Source organism: Agelaius phoeniceus, chromosome 1, assembly GCF_051311805.1.
Source record: "Agelaius phoeniceus isolate bAgePho1 chromosome 1, bAgePho1.hap1, whole genome shotgun sequence".
In the NCBI taxonomy this organism is placed as follows: domain Eukaryota; kingdom Metazoa; phylum Chordata; class Aves; order Passeriformes; family Icteridae; genus Agelaius; species Agelaius phoeniceus.
The window spans coordinates 31,262,991-31,282,197 of record NC_135265.1 but is presented as its reverse complement, the minus strand read 5'-3'; the positions used below and the strand labels follow the sequence as shown (position 1 = coordinate 31,282,197).

At 36.7% G+C, this 19,207-nt stretch overlaps 1 protein-coding gene across 13 annotated transcripts in view; it reads right to left on the bottom strand.

Annotated features, from left to right (window-relative positions):
* The window catches only part of HDAC9 (histone deacetylase 9), a 456,042-nt gene that overhangs the window by 118,057 nt on the left and 318,778 nt on the right, over nucleotides 1–19,207 (bottom strand). For all 13 annotated transcript variants that reach the window (XM_077175696.1, XM_077175735.1, XM_077175727.1 and 10 more), the window contains 2 exons: nucleotides 14,546–14,666; nucleotides 9,827–9,876 (listed from right to left, as the gene is read on the bottom strand). In XM_077175696.1, the coding sequence (XP_077031811.1) occupies nucleotides 9,827–9,876; nucleotides 14,546–14,666 (171 nt within the window). The remainder of the gene's footprint in view (nucleotides 1–9,826; nucleotides 9,877–14,545; nucleotides 14,667–19,207) is intronic.

Genomic DNA, 19,207 nt, shown 5'->3' with positions numbered 1-19,207 from the left:
GAATCACAGCTCTACTGACCAGAGATGCTGCTCACAATCTGATGAACCTTTCTGTTTTTTACACTCTGCATGATGTATTCATCTGTGCAAGTTATCTTTCCTATCTTTCCTTTTCTATCTTTTCCTGAAGTTGCCTTGAATACATCCCCACTGATAACTGTATGACAATATAAAAGAGAGCCTAAACTACTGCTTTGGGATGAATTCAAAGCATCCTAGAATTTTTCTCTCTCCATTCCTCCTCCCACCCACAAACACACATCTTGGGATTTAATGTAAATTCATTTTCTGCAATAGAATTCTGATTTTACTCCTAAGAGGAATTAAAAATGCACTGAATTGCTCATCCTGCTCTGTATTTTCTGCACAATTGTTGCCATCATTAAAATCAAAACCAGTCCTCTTAGAGATACCACACATTCCCACAAGAGATACTCATTTTTTGACAGCAGGTCAAAAATGCAATTTGTCATCTAGTTGTTCGTGGAAAGTTTGACCTGTGATGCTCCTTGGATAGCAGTCATCATATTCTATGTGTCCAATATTCTGGACAACAAGAAATTCTTTACAATTGTTCAAAAGGATTCTCTGCCCTTTCTTTAAAAGAGTAGACGTTGGACTCAATTGTTCTGGGATGGAAGTTAGTTAGGTAAGCATTTCAAATGGATACATTTCAACACAAATCTAGAAAAACAACCCTGTTAAAAAACTTCTGTCCTTTGTTGATATAAATGGTTCTAATACTGAGAAGTAAATGAAATTTGCTCAGCTCACAGTAGTGTAGCTATGCAGAAAACAAACTGATTAAGAATTTCTGACAAATAATACTGGACAGTACTGACCTCCTCAGTGATACTGAAATTTAATAAAACTTAGATATTTCAGAGCAAATTCCTGTGTTTTAGCTTTAAAAGCATTCGGAGTCTCACACTCTTTCACTTATTCCAGAGCAAACGTGTTTCCATCACTGGGTTTTGTTAATATACTGGCGTGAAAACAGAAATTAAATATTTTTCTGAAGTGTTCCAATCTCTAAAAATTGTGTGGCCTTTTGGTATCACTTCCAGCAAGGAGTCTGTCATTCTTAGACACAATTGGTGCCAGCTAACACTACCACATAAGTTTGTAATATTTTGCTCCTGACCGTGGGCAGTGCAGCTTCCCAGGTGTCACGCTCATAGCTCTCACCTCCCACTCTTACAGATGTCCTGGTGATCATTCATCACCTCTGTGATTTCCACCAGGAAGCAAAAGGTCCTCAACGTGCTTCTCAGCTGCTGTTTCATCTCACCATGACTAAAGAAGCGAAGGTGCGTGCATCATCTCCAAGGAGCAACTTCTAATGAATGGCCTGTCAGCCATGTCACTCGTTAAGGAACAAAGGAGAAAAGGCTTACATGGCTGACGTCTTTTCCATAAATTCCAGATACAGGAAGTGTGTAAAAGTGTACTACTTTAGGAAAAATATGTACAGTGAGCTTCCTTTATTTTTACTGCTATTGCAGCTGTATCAAAGATTTTTTTTCTGTCAAAGGCATTTCCAGCTGTTTTGATGTAAAATGCCTATCATAAAGAGTACCCAGAATAGCAGCTTTGCATATTTTCTTGCCTACCAGTGTGATTTACAAAAAATTTTTGAAGGGCATGTGATCTTTAGGCTCCAGCAGGATGAATAGTTCAAACAACCACCACAAATCATTGCTTTAACAAAAACCATGGAACTCCCTTAGTCTTGCATTGACTTCTGTGTTTGAATAATTCCAGTAGGAGAATTTATCAGTAATAATATTTATGGAAAAAGGACTTCTAAAAATAGTTTTAAAGGCTATTAATTCTGACCCCAAAAGCATCTGTCCCGGCTTTCTGCAAGAACGAGGAATATGAGCAATACACAAACCAGTTGTATGTAGAATATTTAACGTCCTTCAAGTTTTACCTGCCAATAGTGAAGTAACATGAAAACCCAATCAAAGTCAATTTTCAGAAAATACTCAGTAAAAAATTTAATTATTAATTAATTATTGAATGCCTAGCAGAGTTACTGATGTTGGTAGTCATCCCCTGATTTAAATGCAGCATCCCCTCTGTAAAACGAAATACATCTTAAAGTTTGTAAAAAAAAAAAAAAAAGGTGAGGTCAGTATTGGGAAAGAAATAGCTTTGTATTCAAAATGAGAAGCAGAAAAAAATCAGGCTAAGTCAAGCTGAAGCCTGAATACAACAATATCTAAAAAAGAAATAGTTTTATTTGGTTTCTCTCTTAAATTAACTTTCATGACAGACATCCAGAATTTCAAGATGTCATAAAGCATACATTAGACACTGTAAAGGATCTCAGAACCATAGTGAAACAGTGATGTGTGGATCATTGTTAGGGGCAATGGAGGGAGGATAGCATGGATTAGATGTGGATTAGATTTTGTTTTTAGAAAAAACTCATAAATAAAACACTTAGGCCCAGATTCAAGCCTCAGATATGTGGCGTATATCACCAGATGCTTGTAAAAAATGTTACTGCACTTTCAGGCCTAGCCCTAAGTAGTCTATTAATTCAACTTGACATTTGTTTTAGTATTTAATGGGTTAGTGTGTGAAAATGCTTGTGCAACTGCCTTCTTATGTTTGATCTTGCAGTTTCCAGGAGTTTGTAGACAAGCAGATACAATGTATAGCTGGTTGCAGTGCATCCAGTTACAGAAAAGGCAACTTCTTTGTGCAATATTTAGGCCTCAGTTTTGAAAATTTTCATCTTTTGCCTCTGAACACATTTTTATTAAAACGTAACATTTCAGCTTTCTGCCTGGATGTAGATGATCTTTATGTTAGAGGCCACTGTGGGACTACACTAGAACCTGGTGTTCATTCAGATAAACAGCACATGAACATTTACTCTTCAGGGAGCTCTTTTGTCCATCCAGGGGTTAAATTCTGTCAATAAACACATGATGTGTTTTTAAAGTGCAAATGTGAATTCTTCTTTAATTACAGAATTACTGTCAAATCCATATGTGTGTATGTGATAAAGTCTGGGAAGAGTGACTAGTAGTAGTAGTAGATTGGATATGATACTATTCCGCTGTTTTCATTTAACATATCTGTGCATATTTGTCTATATCTTTCTATAGCTATGTCTATATCAATGTTTTCTATTCTAGCAAATAAGGAGCTTCTTTGCATAATGTTTGCCTTTGGCAACACTATAGTTTTTAGAAAATGCAGAAAATTAAGTTAGACCTTTAAAGTTTTGGCTTTACAGTAGTTCATTAACTTCCCAATAATTTTGGGTGTTCCATATAATGTATATTTGTTTAAAATTTTAATCTGGTTGAGTAGCAAGGGGAAACCATCCTTTGTTAAAAAGGGTAAAAAAATAGTTTGAGAGACCAAATTGTGTATTTGATGTGTCATGAGATTACCACGTCTGAGCTTTTTATCCTTGCCTGCAGCAAGTAAAAGCAGTCTGGGACTATTCTAGAACATTGTATTGTGCCTGCAGCAATACCAAGGAACTCTGTCTCTCAGCTAAACAGTTTCGCCTCTCACTGAAACATCAAGCTCTGTGGTAGATGGCACAGGGCCACCTCAGTGCCATGAAAGAACAAGAATGAAATGAAGTATCTGCCCTGTAATGTGAAGAAATTTTTTTTGTGGCCATGGTGTTGATATGATAAATGTGGCATTCTCTCCCTGCCCAGGAGACACTGATGCACTTCCCAGAACCAGAGATGGTCCTTGTACCTCAGTAAAGGAAGGATGGCTGTTTCCTGCTGTGAGCAAGATTCACCTTATCACACTTGTTTGGTTTTTTTTTTCTAAAATCAATGTGCATAAAATTTATAACTTTGTTGTTTCAAGTCTCTGTCAATAAAGGAAATCAAGGACCTCCAGTCAATTCTTCCAAACTTAGGTAGAATAGCAGGTAGACTCCTGCTGTACTGGTGAATGTGGCTTTTTAATGCCAGTACATAAAGTCAGACAGGGAATCTTCAGAAATCTGTTGTTCTGGACTGCAAGTTAATTAAATGCTAATTAAATTAATTCCATCTACTCACTATTTTTTCTTTAGACAAACTTACAGCTCTGGCATGGCTACGTCCCCAGTGGCCTTAAATTGCCTTGGGGTGGTACCAGGGTGGCCTTATTGATCACACATTTTCTTTGCCTCTGCAGAAAATATCACAGTCAACACCATGTAACTGTGAGTCCTAAATAGTCTGCAAAATATGTCAATTAAAGTATGATGTGCCTGGTTTTTTGATTTAATCTTGGTATTTCTTTAGGGGTGACAGCTTTAGGAGGTAAACAAGTCCTTCATTCCTGGAAGCAGTCTGCAGTGTGCTCCAAAATGTTGTAACTGGCAGATGTCAGTAGGTTAATGAGCCAGGAAAGTAATTTAAAGTAGTTGGTGAATATATTGGCAGCATGGTATATTAGGGATATCACAATGGAAGACTTAATATTGAGTAGATGAGCTTCTAGGAATTTCAGATTGCTTTCCCAAAACTAGGAAACAGACACACTTTGGTTCAGAGGACTATGCCTATTGTTGTTTCAAGTCTCTGTACAGCCTGGAATATAGGGAAAAAGCACAAGTTAATTCTAATATCTCTGTGAAGGTGATGGTTCATTTGAGTGCCTAAACTATAGGCAGTCTAATTTCTTTACTGACACATTTGTGTGCAGGTATAAGGACAGATACCTAAGCAGCCTGGAACCTAAACTTGCTACAAGAAGGCAATGCCACTGCCAACATTTTCTTGATTTTAGACAGTTGTACCATGGTAACGGAACCAGTTTGGTGCCATTAGCTCTTATAGAAATGAGAAGAATGAAGAGTCATAATATGTAAAGGCTGAAAGATTTTCCTGGACACAGACTGAGAAGATCAAGGGAAGAGTGAGAAGCAGCAAAAACCAATTTGTTTCCTGGATGGCTTACTAAACTTGTGTACTAGTAAAATCTTGCCTTTCTTATTGCTTTTCTTCCTGTGTGGTCAGGACAAAAAGTAGCACTGTCAGCTGCCACAGCAAGGAATAGCAGGAAGGAATTTAACATTCAGAAAATATGAATGCTTTGTAAGTTTTATAAATATGTTGAGAGATTTTATAACTATAAACTTCTTCCCTTGGTAATTACAGGTCAAATTATTTTTTGATATGAAAAGTCCAAGTTACACTTTGGTTTTCAAATCAAGACCAGCTTATCCCAGCAGAAGATACCATTTTCCTTTGCTGCTGTAACAGCAAAATTAGAGGAAATGCAATGGACATTCCATATTATGTACAAGCCATAAGTAGCCATTCAGATGGCTTGATATTTAGCCCAAGAACCACTCTGTTCAGCTCACTAAACATTAATTTTTGTGAAGTCTGATTTTTTGCAGGGCAGCATTCTCCCCCAGCTCCTCCTCTTGCAATTTAAAGTTCTGACTACGCGTTACAGGTTTGGAGCAGTGTCTTTGGTGGGGAGGATGGGGGGAGAGCAGGGGGGATTGGAAAGCTGCCCAATTTCATATGATAAAAGTGAAATTCTCTTCTGTCTGCAGGACAATCCCCAGGGAACAACGTATGAAACCCAAACTTAAATAAAATCATATCCTGTTTGCAAACATCATATTCCCTTTGCTTCTCAGTAATCTGGACCCATAAACCCCAGCACAGCTTGAGAGCCCATTCCTCATCTAAACAAATGCCATAAGCCCCTTTATACTTTTACAACCATGTCAGAAAGTAATATTGACTGCCAATAGTGATGTGATGGGAGTTGCCTCCTCTGAGCCATAAAAGAAGCAGTCTGTTATCAATTTCTCTAAATGCATCAAGGGAATTATGGGTCGGTTCAGTTCCAAGTTATAAATGACAATTCAAAAGCCGCAGAAGTGTTTGAAGCTGGGAGCCGATGATGACATTATCATAAAAGCCTGCTCTTCTTTGCTTTTGTGGGGTTTTTTGCCTATCAACTAGACAAAAAAATATGGCTGAGAAATGACTTCAAGATTTCTTCACACAGCAGCAGGTCAAACAGGCAAGAAAACAATCACTATTTTTAGTGACAGGCTGAGACAAGGAGATGAAACTTAGTCCCATTAAAAGTAGATTTCTGCTTCTCTTATTGTCATTTTCACAGAACAAGAGGAGAGGAATTGCAATAGATGGATACGTTGCTCAAATGATCAGTTATAGCTCTAGTGGCTATTTACAGATGAAAACTTGTGGAACAGTCTGAAAATCCACAGAACCAAAATGTAATTTGTGATTATTCTCCCCATTTGGCCACTTCACCTGCAATCTACCCACCTCTCCTGGAAAACTTTTCACATTCCAAACCTCTGACCAGCTGTAAGAAACCATCTCTTTTTATTAAAACTGCTGGCCATAGAGCTGCTAGTCTCTCTCTAACACAAAGAATTTCATCCCCCCGGTATTAGAATTCTTTAACAACAGTTGGTTCTGGAACAAGGTTAAGCTTGAAAGAAAAAAAAACCATAAAAAGCATTATTGCAGGAGGGAGATTCCATACTTCAGTGGATTTTATACTCCTGACCCTGGATAGTCCTCTGATAAAATATTAACCATCAGTGAAAGAAAACCTGTTATGGGCAAATTTAGGATGCTAGCTTAGACAAACTTTTTTGTCTCTTTGTGAGATATGTTCAATTTATCTGTACAGATGAAACAGATTTCTGCTCTTAGGTAAGAGAGCTAATTACTACTTACATCGTTCCTTATCAAACTAAAGAATTTATTTGTTTTTTCCTGAAAGCATAAGCCAATGGCTCTGACATAATCAATCCCTAGCACTACTTAAAAGAAAATTCATAGGGATGAAAAGTGTTCGCAAAATGAGTAAACTGTAGTTTTGCATACTTTTTTCATTGCTACAAAAGATTTAGTGGAGTGATGGTAAAGGATCAGAAAATACTAGTTATGGGCGCAGGCTGCCTCTTGTTTGCTTTTCAAAGTTCTTGAAACAAGCTTTCTTTTACTGTAAGTAATGTCCAAAGGAGAGGATCCCTGATGTTGGCTGCAGTTTTAGAACAGAGATAAGAAAATCAGTAATAGAGTAGAATTCAGGGTTACAGGAGTTAGTTGGACTTTTGTTTGTGAACAATATAAGTCCATCAAGTGATTGTGTCTTCAATGTTTAGGGAGTCCTAGCTTCCATTCCTTGATCCAAGAGCAGTTTTCATTCTGTTCAGTGATTCTTTCACGTCAAATTTATAATCTCTTTGTGGAACAGGGCCTCAGAACTAGGACTTGGAAGTATTTGTAATTGTATGTAATAGGAAGATCATAGCCTTAGGTAGATGGGCTTTATCCTACTTATGGATAAAGTCTTACTTGTCCAGTGCTCTTTCCAACAATGGCATCACTTTAGTGCATGGTGTGGGGGTCCCCAACCAGAAATAGTATTTGATCTCTTGTGTGGTAGCAACACTCTCTAAGAAATGATATCTCTGATATTAAATCCAGCCTGGGAGTGGACATAACTGAGCCTAGGTTTCCCATCCCCTGTATGAGTAGTCAAACCACTAATCTATTTAATGACTGAGCTGCATAATAACAGCAAGGTCCCCATATGGTTAGAAAATAATAGGATCAAAGAGCTCTGAAAACCCTTATCCAAAAGGCAATCATAAAGTCTCCTGCAAGAATGGAAATTTTTTTCTTAACACTATGTTATATTCTGTAGCAAACGACTAATTATACAAGCAAGGAGGAAAAAATATACATAAAAAAGATAAAATTCTTTCATCCCTTCCTGAAATCTTTGCATGAACTACACTTCCTGCTTTTTATTGATTACTGCTTTATACCTTTCATTTAAGTTGAAAGCTACTAAGTAGCAATATTTCTTCCTGATTTCCACCATCATTTCTGAAAGTAAGCTTAAGAATTGTTTTCTACATAGTTTGAAGCAGCTCCTTTTCCCTGAGTTTAACCAATCGACAGCTAAATATCGCTGAAAGAAAACTCCTAATCTGATTATTTACCTTGAAAAAGGTCATAACCCATTCCTTTAAAAGAGCCCCACAGCAAGACTGACAGTAATCATATATAGAAAGGCAGACCAACTAGAAAATAAATAAATAAAAGATCCATTTCTACAACGTGTGCTTTAATCCAATTTCCATGAATTTAAATAAGAAATAAATGAAACAGACTGGAAAAAAAAGTGTAGATGAATTTAAATACTTAAAACAGTGAAGTTGTACTGAGCAATTCTGACCTGTGTTAGCTTTAGAATGAAACATATTGTCATTAGTAGAAAGATTTCAAAGCACATCTCTGGTCACCTCTGGTCACAATAATCTGTTTAATACAAAAGTCTTATCCTTTGCTTTTTTAAGAATGCTATAGTCTATTTTACTATCCAGGGCTGTCAAATAGATTTTTTCTAGAACTTTTACATAATCTCCTTTTAACTCAGAAGCCTGAACATCCTTTCTCAACTTTATTAATTTTTTGTTAAACTTTCTCTGCACCAGCAGTGTGCAAAATTACCTTTTTTACACACCAGTGTGTGCATATATGTGTGCATGTATGCACACAGTAGTTTACAGAGGTGCATGTGCAAACACATCTACATGTCAATGTGTAATGTTAGCTGAACCACATATAGAAATGATGCCCAAGTTTCCAGATTGGCAAGTTGCTAGTCACCAACTTCCAAATTTTAGGCAGGATCTTCAGCAAGCTAAGCCCAAGGTAGAGGAGGTGGAATGATTATGACTTCCTGATTATTTTATTTTTAATTAATAGTTCAGAAATCCACCAAAATTACAAAATACTGAAGATTAAAATGCATTTTTTTCTTGAGTGTGTTAAAACCTTACAAAATGAGGATTTCTTCTGTCATATAAACATACTGGTATGGTATGGAATCTATCCTTTGTGAAGAGTAAAGGTAAATAAAACTGTATAAGGTAGCAGCGAAAGTTGACCTCCAGAGATTATGCTTTTATGTCAGCTCAGACTTTTCAGAGAAGATACTCAGAGAATTCACTGGGAACAGTAAAAGGGAAGTAAAATATACATCAACCATCCAGCCCACTGATATCTAGAATATTCCCATTTCACTTTGATATTGATGACATCAGTAAATAATGGATCCAGCTGGACCAAAAGCATGAAAAACTTTAGGGTGAAAAAACTCATTTATGTGAAAAATTATTTCTCCTGGGAATTATCTTTGCTACAATTTAATAGGAGTGTGATACCGGTATCAGAAGAAATTCTACATGGTTTTCACTAATTTAGCTTTACTCTTTCACCTAGTGTTGCAACATGTTTCTTTCTTCAGATTTTTGTCTACTGTGTCCTAATATGAGCTTGTCTTTCAGGATGAATCTGTTTCAAAACAGGGTATAAAAATGCTGACATAATTTATCATTTTAATACCCAAGTTATTGGCTAGCAGCTAGTGAGCCCTTTCCATGCTAAATGTTAGCGTTGGCAACTTTTTTGTCTTTCAGAGAAGTGTAGAGCCATATTTACTTTTCAACAGTGCATGAAACAGCTCATTGTGCTATAATAATTGTGCCCATGGTACTTTCCTCAAGAAAAGAGTTCATATAAAAAACCCAAAGTGGGATAACTAGAAATTGGCACAGTTACACAAAATTTGTTCCTAATTCTTCCATATGCCTCTTGTAATGTGCTGTCTTCCATGTCTTTGAAGACACAGTGCAATAATGGCTCATGTTTCATCTCTACAGTTTTTATCAGCTTCTGAAGACTTTGAACTGATAGTGCTAAAGAATTAGCCAGAGAACCCATATGTTGTGTGCTGTCCCTTTTGTGGAAAAAAAAAAAAATCTACTTACCCCAAGTCCCCCACAAGGCAACAAGGAAAAGAGTTTTTGAGACACGTTTCCTATATATTAAAGAAAAAAAAGAAACAGTAAGTATTGTTTATCAAAATTATTTAAATTGGAACAGTATTTCCTTATTCTTTATAGTAGTTCAGATCTTAGTATTATTATCACTATGAAAGTGCCAGATAATAATACAAAAATAATCATAATACTTAGAAATCAAATCAGCCATGGGACTTTTAAGGTGCTGTTATGCAACAGTGAAAAATCTTAAGACTGGTAAGTGGTAATTTCAAAGGAAAAGAATGACCAAAATTCCACAGAAAATCACTCTGAACTAGGGTGACTAATCATCCTGATATCTGTAGCTGATAAGCAACTTGACTAAGCTACTCATCTCAGTTTCTTTTCCAGCTACAGGACTGAGGCAGGCACCTCCATCCAGCCTACATGAATGATGGGATGAAATATGCTTGAGAAGTACCTGTTTCTTTTCACTGACAACAGAGGGAACTACATTAAGTTTACATAAAACTGGTAACTAAGTTCTTAGCTTCTTTGCTTCAAAAGAGTTTCTCCTTTGAAAATTGCAGCCTTAGTCTTTCCATCTATGTAAAAATGCTTTTTCTTCATTTACATTACATCAATGATTGGATTAATATTTTGAAAACATAACTTGAAATACTATTTTTTCAATATTATTCAGTAAATACATTATACTAAAGGGAACAAAAACTTAATAGGCTTTAGAATTTAATTTCTAGCTAATCTACTCTATACATTAGCTAATATGATAGGGTTTACCTTAATGTTTATACTCACATTTTACTGTTTTTTTCTTTTTTTTTGGTACTACTAAACTCACGGTTTGTCTTGATAATGACAATATGAAAACTGGGTAAGGATCTCAGGATTTGATGCAGTTCCTATCCCAGTGTGTAATCTGATCCTAAGGCAGCTGTGGAAGAGAACATAAGCTTTTCCCCTGCCATATCACAGAACTGGCTTTGTAACTTTGCCATCTGGAGGAAACATTAGATAGTGAATCACTGGAGTTTCCTAGAGGAGTCACCCATTGATATGGAAGGGGCGAATGCTGCAGTTACTCATGTTTAGCAGGTGCCAATGAAATGCATAAAGACAACTATAAGCCATCATCTTTGAAGTATGAGAGACCAGACTGCAAGGTCTGGGATGAGGAAAGTGCTTTACACTTTGAGTAAAATCCAAGATGCATTTTTATTCGACTAGAGGCCTTTGATCAGTTTGCACAGTGTGCGAGAGAAGCCAAACAAAACCTCCTGTGGAGCTACCAGGGGAAATGCAGGTGCAGCAGCTATGCAGAGTATTCTCATACTGTGAGTCCTAATGGCCCCAGACATGCAGGGAAATGTTGGCTGCAGGAGATTGTCAGAGGTGCAAGTTGGAGTTTCCAGATCTTGCTAAGCAGATCCAGGGACCAATTTTTCACTTTTTACTATGGGGAAGATGAAAAAGTCACAAGCAGATAACTAAAAAAATTAGTGCTGTTAAAGTGACAGAAGACATTAATGGAAACATAGGATGTAATTTGAGCTAAAAGAAGGAATTTTTAGATTATTGAATGACTAGACATTTTTTCTGAAATTCCATGGCAGAGTTGGGACATAAGAGACAACAGATGAATTCTCATTTATCTCCCTGCAGCCAGGCACATTGTGCATGGTAAACACTATTAAAAACAATAAACATAAAGTAAAAAGAGAAAAGCAGATGGTGAGGAAGGACACTGAAATCAATCAGAAGATAGTACTAACACTGGAGAAAACAAGCATGGAAGCATTTTCAGTGTATCAAAAAGCTTGCTGGAATGCTGACTTCTTATTGCATGATTGCTTAAAAATAGTAGTTGCCAAACTCTGAAGAACAAGAAAAACATTGAGATTTAATGAAAAGAACAGTGGAGAAATGTTGGACTAAGAGAAAGTAAGACCATTGCTTAGCTAGCCTCACAAAAAAGGAAAGCTCACAACAGCCTGCCAGAAATGAAAATCAATAGCAAAAAGCTACTCTAAAAATGAATTGGAGTGAGAATTTCCCATGATATTTGAAGTTGAGGTCCCAGAAGATATTGAGATATTTAAGTAAGATAGAAGACAAAGTCTAAATAGTCAATTTTTTTTGACTTTGTGCTAGGGCAAAGTTTGTAGTCACCAGCACTTTAAATTCAGTACAATTTTGTACTGATAGAACTAGAAATGTTCCAAGATTTGTATTCTAAAATATCAATGCACAAAGGCATAGTCACCAGCACTTTAAATTCAGTACAATTTTGTACTGATAGAACTAGAAATGTTCCAAGATTTGTATTCTAAAATATCAATGCACAAAGGCATAGAAGCTAGTTTGTCAAATTAGGTGCTGGGACACCCATCACTGACTGAGGTCAGGCCCCTACAGAAGTCAAGGAAGCTGATTGGGCGATTGATGACTGAGGGCTTAGAGTCTGATAAACTGAGGAAAAATGATGAGTAAAAGCTCACTTTCAAAAGAAAAAGAAAAAGAGCTTCAGAGAAGGCAGATGCACTCCTTCAATGAGGAAGAGGAAACACAAACGTTTTCTGGAGCATAAGTAGTGAGCAAATGGTGCTTCTGTCTTTTTGGATGGGTAGAGAAGTAAAGAAAGGGAGGTTAGGTCCTACTTTTCATTAGGGTGCAAAGCCATCATTTGATGGAACTATTTCTGTAGAAAAAAATATACACTTTCATTTAAATAGAAATCTTTTCTGAGACAATGTTGTTATTCATGATATCTTTATAAGAAACATTTTCTTTAGATATTTTTCCCTACATGTATATTGAATTTCTGTAATATACAAAGATGTTAATTTTAATGTCAGGATTGGTTAGGTTCAACCTCAACTGAAATGGAGACACCAAAATCAGGACTGCATTTTGGAAAAAGTGTAAGAAAGAGACAATTAGGTTCCTTTGTCCAAGAGTCTGGAAGCCCAAATGATTAGAGCTTCCAGCCAGAAAACAGGCACATGCAAAAGCATGTGGGAAGGGTGTTTTATTGGCTTTTGTCTTGGTAAAAGGCCATGTGAGATGCAACAAGAAAATATCCTAGAAACGGAGAGAGAAAAGGGCAGTGAGCCAAGGATACACTCAGAATATGTTCTAAGAGTGTGATCTTGATATAAACTTAGAGAGTAAATGTTTTGGACTAAGGGTCCAATAAAAAAGGGAAAACATGTCCAGCATGTCCAGTAAGAAACTGTGGGCCAAGAAATTATTTTCTGAGATTGGATAAACAAAGCTTTCTGCATTCTGAGTAGATCAGCAGACATATAAGTCAGGTCCATTCCTTTTTAACCTTGTACCTGCAACTGCACGCTGCATCCCAGAGGCTGCTCAACCACTGAGATCCAAAATTGGAATAATATTTTGTATCAATTATACTATATTAAATAATGTAAAAGAAAAATTAAAAGTAATTAAAGCCAACAAAATTATTGAAATGAAATGCTTGAGTGTATCAAAAAAGAACAATTTAACAATGTTGATGAAATCAAATAAAAATGTTTCTAATTTAATCGGAAATTTAATTTAATTGGAATTGCAGGAATCTAGAACTTTTGCTTGGAAGCGCTGTTTTTTTTAAAGAGGATTTCCTACTTAGAAATTCAAGCTCCTGAGAATCTATTATACTGTAAATATTTTTCAGTTTTGATGTTGCCTTGGCTAAGAAAATGTATAAACTTATATAACATTATGATCTTAGGACTTCCTGAAGCAGCAGTCTGCCTTACAGAAGAAACAGCATAAATTTCCAAAGCAAAATAACTGCAATGTATTACTAGAATTGTGGCAGCAATTTCTTTTGATGGCTAATGTTATTTTTGTTTGGGTTAGATTTGATTACATTTAGGAAAAGCTTCACATCTTAGAAGAAGTGTTATAAAAATAACTGAGAATTAGAGTGTTGCATCCAGCGTGCTGGGACATAAAGGGCAGGATTTCACTCATGGATTTTCATGCACTAGTTTTTTGTGTGTTTCTGACAAGTAGACTTATTTCATGTTACACTAATGGAAGAGCTCATTTTAACCCTACTGTGTGTTACTAAAGACATACACTGAGCATCGGCTGCACATGAAGATATTTTACATGAAAAAAACTGTCAGTTTTCTCCTATTCTGTACAACCATAGGAGCATTTAATATGTTAATGTATTTTCCCCCGTGTTGTTCAGAAAGATAGCATATCCTGCATAGTGAGAAGGGATTAAAATTAAGTTCACTTATTAGCAAAGCTTAGGCATAGTATCTGCAGACAGGGTGGCTGAAATAGTTGAAATAAAGCAAATGAGAACAGCAAACAAACAATTCTGACAAGCAAGTGTATCTTAAATTCCTAATTTCAAATCAAAGAATACAAGGAGGTAGAAAAACAGCTGTGTTCAAATTTGCCACTGACCTCCAATGGAGAACAAGTTACAGTAAAAGGTTAACACTGATGATTTTTGAAGCAAATGAGGAGAAACTCGTATCACTGCTTTCCAGCCGGTGTATTTTGCTAATCTATATTTGGCTTCCATTGTAACATTCTCCTTGCACATAGCAATGCATTTGGAAAAAGTGAATTTTTGTCACACTGCTTGCCAAGTGTTTTAAACTGACACCAGCTATGACTAATGACAGTGCTGGAATGTGCTGTTCTCAGTAGAATAGAGAGGCCTGTACAGACCTAGGAGTTTCCTGGGGTCCAGCTTCTGTCTGTTCAGTGGGCTGGTGCCATACAGCAGTGAATGATGTTCAGAGTGAACCAGCTGTATTTCCTCCAGACTGGCTTTTCGACCTCGAATTCGCTGAAAGAAAACAGCAGAGGCCTACAATATTCCACTGACAATATTTAGGGAGAAAAAAGAAAAGTAAAGGTCCGAAATAACATTTAGTATGATTAATAATGGGTTGAAATTGCGTCATGCAGGAATGTGACACTGATTTGTTTATTAAAGTAATGCTATATGAAAAACAAATGCGTGTGTGCTTTATCACAAAATGCTTCACTTTAGCCTTAGGAGAGTTATGTTAATACTGGGTTTCACATAAAAGAAAAGATTCTGACTCTTTTCTACATAATATATTAAGAGATACAAACCAAAAGATGAAATATTTTTAAAGTAAGAAATCTGGCTAGAAAAAAAACCTGATTTAGAGAGCAAAATATTATTCACACCTGTAAGCTGCAGATGTGTTTGGAATGAGGATTAATGTGTTTTGCACCATTACTAGTACTTGTGATTTATGCTGCTAGGAGGAACATGATCACAGTGAGGAGAGATGGGGAGAAAAAGAAAATTAAACTTTAAATGCTTTAGTAACATATTTGTGTATGTTTCTAAATTTTTAATGTCTGATCAATATCAATATACACACATTTGTGATCACATGTGATTAATATTTTTGCTGTTACACGTGATGACTCACTCGCTTTCTTACATTTTTGTAAGTGAAGTTTGTCTTTTTGACTGGGTCTCCAGCCTGTACTTGCCCCAAAACAAGATGTAAAAATCTGAGATATCTTTCTACAAATCAGTTTATGAAGGAAGAAAGATAGGAAAGGAAAGATAAAACTAACATTTTCTTATTTGGCATATCTATTCCTTGTGTGCATTTGGAGTTACAGCATATCATAAAAATATTTATTTATCTTCTTGTGCTAGTGCTGCACAGCCTTTGAAAATACAGCAACATGAATCAGATTTTGTTCAGGATTGGGCATAATAAACAGCACTGTCAACAAAGTCCTGGACCCAAGATCATCTTTCCTGTTGATATTGGATAAAGTAAAGAGAATACATCTTGATTTTAAGGTCTTGGACCCTGTTTGCAGACCTGGTCCTTATGAACACTGAAGGCAAACTCTCTCAGAGCTTAGACTGGGTCTGTCTGACTCTCAAGGTGTAAAAATATACAGGTAGAGCACTTATCTAAATAGATTACCCTATTTTCAACTAGACTGATTTGCCTGTTGCAGAAATGCATTTAGTTCTAGTTTTCTTGGAGGTTAAATTCTTATTGTGTCCAACACCTTGTCATACACATTGGAAAGCACCAACCTCTGCACTAGGAGAGGAAAGCAATATTATGAATATTAAAGAGAATGTGCACTACAGAAAAGAGGACATGCCTGGGGGATGGGAGCTCAGAAGAACCATGCACAATTTATCTTGAGTTAAGCAGTGGGAATTTTTTCTGACTAATCAGGAAAAATATCCTTTGAGTTAGAGCTAGATGACTGTGGAACAAGCTCCCCCTCAGGGAAATGGTGGAAGCCCTATTTCTCTCAGTGTTTAAAACTTGACTAGACACAGCAGTGGAAAGAACATTTTAGGGAATGATCCAAGAACTAAATGACTTAATAAACCCTTTTTCATCTGTAATTTCTTCAAGCCTCTCCCAGTCTCACATGAGAATTTGTAGCAGTGCACTCACATCCTTTTAACACGCAGTTGCACAATCAAAATCAGCACATTATGTTACTTCATGGAGTCAGTAAACTCTGTAATGGTTCTTCTGGGTCAGATAAAATATTTTTCTTCACAAGTGGGGTGACTGGTAACATTTATTCCTTCATCCATTCTCATTAAGGTCCATGTTTCTAACAAGCTGCTTTAAAATGTATATACCCAATTCTCCATGGCAAATCTGGGAAGGGAGTCTGGCTTTTAAGACAGATAAAAAAAAATGCATAAGAAAAATAAAGAGGAATTTTATGAAGGTCATGCCAAAGAACCTTGAGCAAAATACTTACTCTCTGGTCACATATTTTCTACAAGGTACACAAAAACTCTCAGACATGTTTAAGACAGTTAATTGTCTGGGGTTTTTTTAAGTGTTGTTAAATGGAATGCCATATCCCTTTAACTATAACAAACCACACAGCCAATTATTTTTATAATGGGTGCTCTGCAATATCTGGTCTGGAAGTGGTCTCCCAAAATGTTTTGCCAACAACCTACCTTCTACCCAGTATCACCAGTCAAATTCTCTAGGGTAGAAACAGGTTATGCAGAAGCCAGTTTGGTGCAGAAATCAAGTAGCACTGAGAGGGACACCCCATTCCAGGCAGCTCCCCCCAGAGAGGTCCTTGGAGGGGAACTATCACCTGGGCTGGCAGAGCCCAAAGCTGCTCTTTCTCCATGGCTACTCCAGCTCTAGCATCAGCAAGGACATTTACACTGTAGATAGCAGGAGGAAAGGGTAAACAATGCACGTGTCTGTGCTGTTTCTGCATTCCCATCTTCTCATTTTGTGTTCCTTTCACCCCATCTTTGCAGTATCTCTGCATATCAACCTCAACCTAAGGCTCTGCACAGAGGAAAAAAAGTGCATTAAAAATCACCTGTAATAATTTCTAAAAACAGTTCTCACACAATGATGTCAGGATTTAGCAAATCTACTAAGTTTTTTGTGCTAAGTCTGTTGCCAGAGTCTCTCATGTAACTTCAGTTATGCAAAGTGATCACTTTTGGCTCTCACTAGCATGAGTTATCAGAAAACAGAACGTATGCATTTGCATAACTTCACACCTACACTTTTAGCCATGTATTTCATGTATTTCTTTTTTATTTGGAAATGTTTTTCTTAATTTTCTTAATTTTCATGGTAGTATCAAAATTATAAAATGTAGCCAGAAATTGGCATAAAGCCAACAAAAAAGGAGAAATAGCATGGGAAAACAGATGAACAGTATTTGTTTCATTACAGAGAATTTGAACAATACATCCACCCATCTACTACATCCTTAGTAGAAGGCAGGTTATCCTTTTCTAATGTGTATGGCAATTTGTGTGTTGGCTTTGTCCTCTGACATATGTGGTTCCCTCATCAACAGAAACAGTTATATATCTCAGGAGAGCAAAACACTTACACCTGAATGCTTTGAAAAATCAGTCTAGAACTAGAAATCCATTGTCCTTGCAACAGGAAAATGTTTTCACCTTTCACAGAAATTAAGGTCAAAGTCTGGTCGTCTTTTGAAAAGAGACCATTAAATTTTCACGCAGACAACCTCTATTAACCTGAAGATTTTGGTTGGACTATCAGCAGAATAAACTCATGCACAGACAGAGATTCAAAAGGCCAAAGGTGATGCTGGCTGTTTCTTTCTGCTAAACTAACATGAATTGTTACAAAGATTAAGGATATTTTTCACTTGGGTCTCTTTGTGCAATGTGTCCATTGTCTGTATTACAGCTTTTTGTATGAAATTCACTTAGGCTATCAAGTTTGCAAACAAGGTCTCCAGATCTTTTCCTGCCTTCCTGAGATTTCTCATAGTTGTGAATTTTTCTCTTGTTTTCAAAACAACTCTCAGATAACACGTCCTGTGCCAGTCACATGGCTTCCAACATCCACCATGTGGGAATTTCAAGCATGCCTCTGACACACATGCACCCACATAGAGATGCATTTATTCTCTTCACATGTTTTGGCCATCTAGTGCCTAACACTCTTAAGATTTAGAATTATTTAGAACATGTTAAACACTCTAAATATTGTTGCTCTTTAAAAAAGACTAACTTTTCCTGCATTATTTTAGCTTTAGTGGCAAATTGAGGTTCAAAGAGTGGAATTTTTCAAATGTTTCAGTTTATGTGATCTGGCAGACTCAACTTTAAATTCTTTCCTTCTCTCCCCTTCAGTTGATGAGATGTGGACAGCAGGAGGTGTAAGATGCCTCTCTAATCCAGAAAACAACCAAAATTTAGAACAAATTCTAGGCTGAAAAGTGTTGCTGGACTACAGTCCCTACAGGAAGTAAAGGTGGGGCCACAAAGCAGGACCATGGCTACATTTTCTTTTGTCTTCTGAAAGTGTGCTGATTACTGTAGCCTAATGTCAGTCATGTGTGTATAAATTACAGCCCCAAAGGAGATATTTGAATACTTCCTCTCCCTAAAACAAGTGGAAGGTAGACACCCCTACCAAAACACAATTCAGTCCTTTTATTGTCCCAACGGTAGGGCAGCTAGGCATTGCTGTTTACCAAGGGAAAATTGTTAAAAAAAATCATTATGGAGGTTTTTATACCCATCTTTGCATCTTTTAGCTGCCCCTGTCTGCATTTGATAACTCAGCCTTTAACAAACACCAAACAGGCATTTCAGCAAACATAGAAACTTAGAAACTGATGCAAAAAAAATTGTGTATTAATTTTGTTTTTCCAATACATACATACCAGGACTATAAAAAAGTTCACCGTGGATGTGTGTGTGGATGTGGATGTGTGTGAATTACTCCACTCTGCTGCCCTGAGCTCAGTCAGGGGCTGGTCTCTCAAATCTGGTTCTCTGTGACTGGCAATGGGCAATGGTCTAATGTATTTTTTCCCTTGTCTTGA